The 9,076-nt window shown below is 43.0% G+C and overlaps 2 protein-coding genes across 2 annotated transcripts in view; one reads left to right on the top strand and one right to left on the bottom strand.

Moving 5' to 3' along the window:
- Positions 1 to 6: 6 nt before the first annotated feature.
- LOC103153749 (heterogeneous nuclear ribonucleoprotein Q) lies at positions 7 to 5,419 on the bottom strand. The gene is made up of 9 exons (XM_016662132.1): positions 5,244 to 5,419; positions 2,764 to 2,941; positions 2,398 to 2,516; positions 2,112 to 2,333; positions 1,867 to 2,043; positions 1,655 to 1,790; positions 1,376 to 1,581; positions 380 to 529; positions 7 to 306 (listed from the first exon to the last, which is right to left on the bottom strand). The coding sequence occupies exons 1-9, from the start codon at positions 5,244 to 5,246 to the stop codon at positions 181 to 183; spliced, it is 1,317 nt and encodes a 438-aa protein (XP_016517618.1). The 5' UTR covers positions 5,247 to 5,419; the 3' UTR covers positions 7 to 180.
- A 1,359-nt stretch (positions 5,420 to 6,778) lies between these two features.
- The window catches only part of bub1 (BUB1 mitotic checkpoint serine/threonine kinase), a 10,042-nt gene continuing 7,744 nt past the window's right edge, over positions 6,779 to 9,076 (top strand). Inside the window, exons 1-4 of the mRNA XM_007574758.2 lie at positions 6,779 to 6,973; positions 7,084 to 7,143; positions 7,982 to 8,123; positions 8,693 to 8,889. Coding sequence (XP_007574820.1) covers positions 6,951 to 6,973; positions 7,084 to 7,143; positions 7,982 to 8,123; positions 8,693 to 8,889 — 422 coding nt within the window. The 5' untranslated portion in view covers positions 6,779 to 6,950. The remainder of the gene's footprint in view (positions 6,974 to 7,083; positions 7,144 to 7,981; positions 8,124 to 8,692; positions 8,890 to 9,076) is intronic.

Consider the following 9,076-nt stretch of genomic DNA (forward strand, 5'->3'; position numbering starts at 1 on the left):
ATTTGGGACATGGTGGGACCTGTCTAATATGTGGGACCTGTCTAACATTTGGGACATGGTGGGACCTGTCTAATATGTGGGACCTGTCTAACATCTGGGACATGGTGGGACCTGTCTAATATGTGGGACCTGTCTAACATCTGGGACATGGTGGGACCTGTCTAATATGTGGGACCTGTCTTACATTTGGGACTTGGCAGCTTGTCTCTGGGCTTTCCTCTCCTTCCTTTTCTGATCAGGCGGTTTGGCAAAAACTATTTCGATGGGCTCTCCCTCCAGCTCCGTCCCGTTCAGCTCCTCCAGCGCCTGCAGGAGGAGCAGAGTTTCATTCGGCCGTCCAGTCAGAGACGGGAAGCGTACGCCGGGTTGTGGCCGGTACCTTCACGGCTCCGTCCCGCTCCTCGAAGTGGACGAAGGCGTAGTCTTTGAGCTTCTTCACTCGCTCCAGCTTCCCAAACTGGCTGAAGGATTTCTCCAGGATCTCCTCTGTGACGCCATTGGCCAGGTTCCTCACAAACAGGACCTTCACCTGCAGAGACAACGTCCGGATCTTCAGTGTGTTCTTCCTGCCACTCAACTTTACAGCAGTATTCTTCGGACAACCTTTGCTTCAGCAGTGGTTTCTGTAAGTTTCAAGCTGCTTTAAGACCATTATGATCTGAATATTAACGTAAAATAACCTGAAGCTGATGTAGTAACTCCACAGGAAAACACCATAAGGAACATTTATTTCACCAGATGTTTAGTTTTTATGAACATAAATCAAATAAGGCTGTTGTAAACGAATATTTTAGTAATCGAGTCATCTATTGATTATTCTTACGATTAATCAGGTAATCGGATAAAAAAGATCAAATAAAACATTGGTAAATCTAACATACCAGTGTTACTGTCGCATATCAATATCAGTCCAATTTTTCACATTTGAGCTTCTCTAAGTTACTTTTTTCTGTAGTTTAGAAAATTAACCTGTAACAATAACAGCTCAGTTTCTAAGTTAACCTGAATAAAAGTTACACAAAAATCTGAACTTCTATTCATTGTAGTGATAAAGAGGCTCAGATAGCCTGTCTGTTGTGAGCAGGTTCTAATAAAAATGTCTTTTCTCCAGCTTTTGGTTCATCTTCAGTCAGTTTAACAGGTGAACTCTGACCTCGGCCAACATTTATAGCTTAGTGTTCATGTTAGCGACGGGATTTCACTCGTCACAGCGAATTTAGCTGTAGCTAATGAAGTAACCAGCAGATCCAATCAGGTGAGCTCACGTCAGCAGGTTTCTGGTGTTTTTTGGGCCTCCTCAGCCTCCATCGCTGCCTTCCTGCAGCTCCTGGTTGAATCTCGTCTTCATCTCATCGAGTTCTGGGTTTTGACTCACCTTGGCCATAACTTCCGGGTCGGGGTCCTCGATGGGGTCGGCCCACTCCACCGTCACCAGGTTGCCCCAGACCTTGACCTTTCCGCTCATGAGCCGGCGACGGGCCTGCGCCGCCGTTTTGTGGTCTTCGTACTCCAGGAAGCAGAAACCGCGGTTCTTCTTCTTGTCGTCGGGTTGGTGGTAGAGGATGACATCACTGAGACCCTCTGGACGGACACAGCAGAGCTAGAGGTCAGGTCGGCCCGACCCGTCAGAACCGGCGCCGGGAACGGTTCTTACCTGTGACTTTAGAAAACTCCTCCACGATCTGCTCCTTGGTTTTGCTCTTGGGAATGGAACCGACAAATAGCCTGTTGTTGGCCACAGATATGCAGACGCCGATGTGTTTGCCGGGCCGGATCTCAAAGTTATTGCACTGGAAGAGAGAGGAGAGGTTCTGGTACCGGGACTGGCTGGGTCTGTGCACGGCGTGCTGCCTGCGGCGGACCTACCAGCTTCACCGCCTCCTGGGCGGAGTCTTTGGCGCAGAAAGTGACGAAGGCGTAGCCGCGGTTCAGGCTGCTGAGCGGGTCCATCATCAGCCGCAGGTCCCAGATGGGCCCGGCCTTCTCGAAGAGAGGAACCAGCTCGTCTTCGAACAGATCGCGGGGAATCTTCCCCACGAAGATCTGCGGGGAGCGGCAGCCGTCAGGAGTGGGGCCGTTGCTAAGCAACAGCCTGCTGGCAGCGGGCCTACCTCGGTTCCCACCGTGGGCTGCGGCCCGGCGTAGACGCCGTCCGGTGGCGGGCCGCCGTACTTCCTCTGGCCTGTGGTGACGTCCAGCGTGTAGCCGGTTCTGTCCAGCAGCTCCCGGATCCGCGCCTCGTCTGGACCTTTGGAGGCCGGAGACACTTTGGTGCCCTGCTTCTCCCGCTGCCGGTACGTCTTCATCACCCCACACAGGAAGGCACTTTTATTCTGGAGGAGCACAGACGGGTCAGATGCCGCTGCTGGCTCCGCCCCCTCGCCCAGGGAAACTCACCTGAACGTGGGACAGGTCGCTCTCCTTGAACTGGACCAGAACCTGCAGCGCCCCGTCTTCGTTGAACTCCTTCAGAGCCTCCAGGGCGCGCTCGTCCAGGTCGCTGTGAGCCACCAGGCCTGCAGGGTCAAAGGTCATCATCAGGTCAGGCTCCACTAACATTTTTTAGAACTTAAGTAGGTCAATTTGTAACTCGCCACGTCAATCAGTGGACTGTAACAGTGGAGGTAAGAAATACCGCCACCTGCAGGTGGGAGTTGGCATCACTGTACCTGAATGTTTTTGAACATTAGTTATGGAAATGCAGACAGTGTGTCGGTGATGTTTCCTCCTCCAGAGTAGCTGTGTGTGTGTGTGTGTCCTGACCTGCTACATAAAGCTCGTCCAGCTTCTCGGCTACTTTCTGCGACAGGCCGGCGTCCAGCAGAGCCTGGAAGTGTTCGGAGCGGGTCACCGTTGCCATGGTTTCCATGGTTTCCATGGTTTCCATGGGCTCCTCGGTGCCGTTCCCGTTCACGTGATCTGTGGCCAAATCTGCAGACATCTGGAACGAAGCAACGCAGAAACCCATCAGCTGTTCTGAGGGATTCAAACTGGTTCCTGTGTTTTAGGATCATGATTTGCTTGTTATTCATTTATTTATTTGTTATATTTAGTCATTTTGAACTCTTATATACTCTTATATATTTTACAAACTTTGTGTTTATTACCTAAGATGGAGTAGCTTTCAACAAATAAGCAATTCCCCCTCAGGGATCAATAAAGTCTATTCTATGATTTGATTCAGAAACAATTTTTCCAGTCAAACTGTCTAAAGATTCTGTTTAAATGATGAAACTGATGAGAGGAAAACGGCTCCATAAAGTTCCATCAGTTTATAGTTAAACAATATGGGTTTACGCGTAGGCCTGTCGCAATAATCAATAAATGACATGATGAATCATGAGCTCAGTTTGCATTAGCATGACTTATTGTTTTCCTCTGGATGATAAACTCTTCCTTCTGCTGCTTTGCTGAACCAAACCACAAAGTTCTGGAGAACCAGTTTCACCTAGAGGTCAAAGGTCAACCAACAGAAGGCCTGACTGTTGGCATAATGCTGGCAGGCCGTCCCATCAGACATTATGATGATAATAATAATAATATTTCATCCTTCACTTCTGGTTAGTGACGGAGAACTGCAGCAGATTTATGGCCTAATTAAAGGCCACCAGTCAGAATCACTTCAGTCCTCAACGTGGCTCAGAAATCTGACTTTTAGTTATTATTTCTAATAAAACATTCATCTAGCTGCAGCTGTGAGGTCAACATCTGGGAGGAAGAGCTGCTCCTCTTCATCAGGTGACCTCTGGGGCCGATCAGATCAGATCCAGACGTCAGGAAGCACAAAACGTTCAACAAGATAAAAACCCCACGTTATTAAAACCTACAGCTGGAAGAAAGACTAATAAGATAAAAAAACAGAAACAGTTTGACCTGAAGCTGATTGAAAACTTCACCTTTTCCTGCTGCCAAAACAAATGATTAATACAACCACCTGCCTCCAGCTGCTGCTAATCACATCATCATATCCACAACACCAGGCTGTTCGGACTGATTTACATGAAGATCAGCAGAAATCAATGAAAATACTCCAATATTTACTTGTTTTCATGCATCAAAAATAACTGATCAATGTGCTGCGCTTCACTTCATGGACAAACTTGTTTCATGTTAAAGAAGTGTGTCTTCATGTTTCATACTGTAAAGTTTTTTCTAGTTTTTATTTGTGAAAATGTAGAAAATAAGAGTAAGTAAGGTTATTATTACAAGTAACTAAACTGATATGCATACTAAGTACTAAAAGGCAGAAACTTCAAAGATCACAGAAGGTTTGTTGACACAAATTATCCCCAAACGTTTGTTGTCTTTCTATGTTGCAGCCATATGCCATTTAACCTATAAACCTGATCGTAGTGTCTTAAAGGATATTTTATTTTTTGACCAATTCATTTGACAAACATTTAATCTGAGTTTTGATAAAAAACCTGTTTTAATATGAAAATGACAGGCTGACTTTTTAATCCAGAAACCTGTTTTTAGTGATATCAGGAAGCTTCATTCTGTAAATTCTTGTTCTGTTGTTGTTTTCAGTCAAATTAAAGTCAGAGTTCAGTCAGGATCCCGTTCCAGTGAAAGCAGCAGGATTGCTGTTCAGCATTTTCACAAACATATCATATTTCCTCAGGTTTACATCTTGTTATTTTGGAACTGATTCAACTTAAAAGCGAAGTCTCCATGACGACAGTATCAGATCACCTGGATTATTTACCGCTGCTCCTAACTGGCCAATCAGAGATCACCTCTGGAAGTGTGCTCTGAATAAATGGACTGTTGGCGCCACCGTCCTGTTTATAATGTTAGAAACTGAGCTGTCAGTTCATTAAATGTGTTCTCTGCACATGATAACTGAAGCCGAACGTGTTCAACACAGAAACCAACATATATCTATGCTCTGCCAACAGTTATAAACATTTATAGCAGATAAACTGAGCGCCGGAGCAGCCTGCAGGTTCCTCTCACAAGCTGTTAGCCGGAGTTAGCCGGCAGCGCAGGCTTCTGCAGGCTGCAGGCCTCAGCGTTACAGGCAAACATCTTCATCTCCTCTTCATTACCTCATTATAATGAGCTTTTATGTAGCTGAAGTTACCTCATGTTCTCTGGCAGTGTCACGTTACTAGAATGGAACCGTTTCACCGCTTCAAAATGCCGGTTAGCCATCAGCAGAGGCCGGAGCGAACAGCATCTAACACCGGCTCTAGCTTAACACCCCACCCTCCAAAAAGCAAGCCTTTCCGGGTACATACCATGCGGATCTAACGTTGAATGCACGATGCTGACCCGCTGTGGTGATAGTGGTCCGAATTAGGGAGGAATACTGACCCCGGTGATGTTCACTTGGTTTCCTTTTTTCACCCCGGGTTAGAAAATGGCGGCGAGGTAAAGTCCCGAGGTTCGCTTCTTCCCTTTTAGAGAAACAGGGTTTCTGAGGGGGGGATTCAGGGGCTGCTCCGGTTTCATTCATCTGGGTTACGGCGGGAAACGGAGCGGGTAATAACTCTGACATCACTGTAAATCCCAGTTAATGTAGTAATAACACACTAACACATAGTTAATGTATAACTCCTGCTGTAATAAAGGACGGTAACATGACTTAATGGTTATAATAAGGTCAAAACGCAGTAATGCACCACAAATTACCCGCCAAATGGTAATAACAAAGCACAACACAGTAATAAAGTTACAGACAATAATAATTCAGTGAAGATAGTCAGAGATCCCATAACGGATTCCAATTCACCCCAATCCTTCCAGTAATATAGACAGACTCAAAGTCAGCTTAATCTGTTCCAATTTTCCTAGGCAAGTTTATCAAGTATTTGACTTTGCAGAAGTTCCTCATACCAAAATATGTGAAGAAACATTAACTTTTGAATGTTTTTCTCACTTATTATTATTATTATTATTATTATTATTCAGTACTTATTACATTCATATTGTGCCTTGCTACTTTAATCAGGCATGAGTTCTTTTCTGGTCAGAAACTTTTCCATTTCACTCTGCTACACAATCAGCAAAGCAGCCTGACAGCTAATAAGAAAGATATGAGCATGGAAAATAACATTTCAATGTTATTTTAACTTCTATTTTACATTAACAATAAAAAAACAGGTTAAATTTGATGATAAAAATTATAATTATGATCCAAAATATTATTAGAGTAATTTTTTTATGTTTTTCCTCTCATCTTCCCTCCATCTTTCTGAGCCCCTTATTTCCTCCGGTGCTTTTATCACTGTTTTCTTGTGTTGGTTAATACTTTAATGCACCATTCATTGCTTTCCATTAGCACAGTCTGCTGGAAACTGCTTCTGAAAATATTTTTGGTGAAACCAACAGTTTTCTAACTTTTAAACAACTTCATGAGAGGATCGGTAGGAAAGACATGACCATCTCTATCTGAGGGCTCCACAAGATGTTACCACCAGTGCCTAGCTTAACTTTTGAAAGTGAAACTAGAAAACAAAAAACCCTGTGACAGGAGTCAGGAGGAAGGACAAGTTATCTGTATTTTATCATTTTAATGATTAGTCCATGAACAATTCATGACTGTCACTTTAAAAAAAAAATGATTTATTTTATTTTGACTCAATGTATTTTACTTTGTGATTTTTAGTATTACTATTATTATTATTATCATTATTTTTATTATTATTATTATTATTATTTTGGTTTAATTTAAGCTAGTTTTGTTTGTACTGACAAGCTGACAAGAAGCTCCGCAGCTCTGTACGTCACTTCCTGTTTCTCATCAGGGGCGTACCTTATATGCATTGTTGGACGCTCATTGGTTGAGCGCGAAATTTCAAACGTAACAGGAACAGAGGCAGCAACAGGAATTGTTATTGTAGTTAAAGTGCTTATAACAATTAGAAATTTACACAGTAATATAATCTCTATTTATCCATAAGGTGAATATATTAATAGTGAGCCAAGTTTTAGCCCGAGCTGAGATGGATATCGCTTCGTATTTACGGTATAAACGTTAGCCCGAGTTAGCCTCCTGTAGCTAATACCAGTTATTAGCTATATTTTGGACGCTGGGCTTTCCTCCTTAACGTTGTCTCCATATTTCCCCTTATTTAGGTGTTTTGAAGAAAGTTTGGCCTCCTACAGCGGAGACGACCCGCTGGATCCGTGGGACAGGTAAATCGTTCCGCTAATTCTGCTGTTTTAATCCGAACATTATGATTTAAGACGTATAAATGAGCTTGAGTTCAAAATCAAATTGTCTTCATTTTTGAATAATACCATTTTGTCTGTTCTGATGAGTTAATTCAGCCGCTAAGAAGTCTCCTCTGATTTTTGTGGAACAATTTGAAATCTTGACAGCTTTAACCAAGAGGTGGATAAAATGGGTCTTAGAAACTGGAAAAGATGTAACAAATTTCTGAAAAATAATTATTTTATTTATCATATAGGACATTTTTCTTTATTTCAGTGAAGGTTTTGAGGTAGCCCTGATTTAATTCAGTCTTGAACATATTTATAGAAACAGACACATCCATGAAATCTCAACAACAAAAACACAAAATGAAACCAAAAATATAACCCAATTTCAATATAATAATGCAAGTTTGTTCTCTCAGAAGCCAATAAACTTTAATTTTGTAATGACCGCTCAACAGTAGAATTGGAAGACATTTTAAATAACCAAAATAAAACACAATAACCTAAACCAGAAATAAAACCACATACAGCCAAACCACAAATAAAATGAATTATGATGTCTCTGGGGAAAAATTGTATTAGAAAATATTAATCATCTGAATTGAAATGAAGGTCATGTTAATTTATCAAGCAATTAACTCATTGTTTGTTGCTACAGGCTAAGGAAGTTCAAATGACATTACAAGTTCACATAAATACAGTAAAGAATGCGAAGAAGACTAATGAATACATACAAATTCAGTTGAACAAAATATTTGCCTGCTGCCCCAGAGAAACGTTGCTTGCTTTGTTTTTGACTTTTCTGTTCCTGTAGGTTTGTGGACTTCCTGGAGCAGAGGCAGCCAGCAGGGGGCAGCAGTGAGATGTCGCTGGTGTTTGACGCGCTGGTCCAGAGATTCCTCAACGTGGATCAATATGCCAACGACGTCCGCTACGTCAACTACTGCATCAGATGTGTAAGTCAGACTCATTGTTCCGGCGCTGAGCAGCAGGACCGAACCGCTCATCCTGATTGGTTCGAGTTTCTTAGAGCTAACTAGAACTAGTTACAGCTAGTTTCCTCAAACAGCGAGAGTGTCCTTTAAGTTTACTGATGGAGAAACATGGAGGTGTGATTTGGTGAGTTTTAGGTTAGCTTGGTGAATCTGAATGTTTTCATTAAAATCCAACCAGAAGTTTATTAATCAGAATTGATTCATCCTTACTTAATTAGCTCCTTTCTTTCTTGGTTCCCTACTTCATTCCTTCTTTCCTCCCTTGTTTGTATTTTCTTTTAAATCTTGTAAAGCACTTTGTATTGCCTTGTTGCTGAAAATATGCGATAAAAACAAGATTACCTTTACCTTTTTACCTTACTTCTTTGTTCCACCCTTGTTTCCTTGTTTCCTTCCTTCTTTAGTATCTCAGTCTTCTGCAGATTTAATTGAATCAGGTTTTCAGTGATGAAGGTCTGGTACTGTTGTCATCCCTGACGCTGGAAGCTGCGTTGCATTGCTCAGGTTTCCATGGAAACCGTGTCTTCCAGGCCAGTTACTGCGCGGACCCCGCCACCCTGTACGCTCACGTCTTCAGTCGCGGCGTCGGCAGCAGGACGGCGGCTCTGTACCTGGCCTGGGCTCGGCACTTTGAGCAGAAGGGAATGAAGGATCAGGCTGACGCCGTTTACCTGAAGGCTCTGGAGAACCAGGCGCAGCCGGCGGACACGCTGCTCCATGAGTACAGGTGAGTACAGCTAACCCGCTAAACCAACAGTGTTTGTAGAAGAAGCTAATGCTAAAGCGCTACTAACATGGCATTAAGGGAAGCTAATGCTAAAGCGCTACCAACATGGCATTAAGGGAAGCTAATGCTAAAGCGCTACCAACATGGCATTAAGGGAAGCTAATGCTAAAGCGCTGCAAACATGGCA

The sequence above is a fragment of the Poecilia formosa genome, unplaced genomic scaffold, assembly GCF_000485575.1.
Source record: "Poecilia formosa unplaced genomic scaffold, Poecilia_formosa-5.1.2 Scaffold360, whole genome shotgun sequence".
In the NCBI taxonomy this organism is placed as follows: Eukaryota; Metazoa; Chordata; class Actinopteri; order Cyprinodontiformes; family Poeciliidae; genus Poecilia; species Poecilia formosa.

Coding starts and splice junctions, on each gene's coding strand:
- LOC103153749 (XM_016662132.1), bottom strand. Junction 2,517..2,763: donor GGACGAGCTTTATGTAGCAG/GTCAGGACACAC, acceptor TTGACCCTGCAG/GCCTGGTGGCTCACAGCGAC. Junction 1,582..1,654: donor GGAGTTTTCTAAAGTCACAG/GTAAGAACCGTT, acceptor GTGTCCGTCCAG/AGGGTCTCAGTGATGTCATC.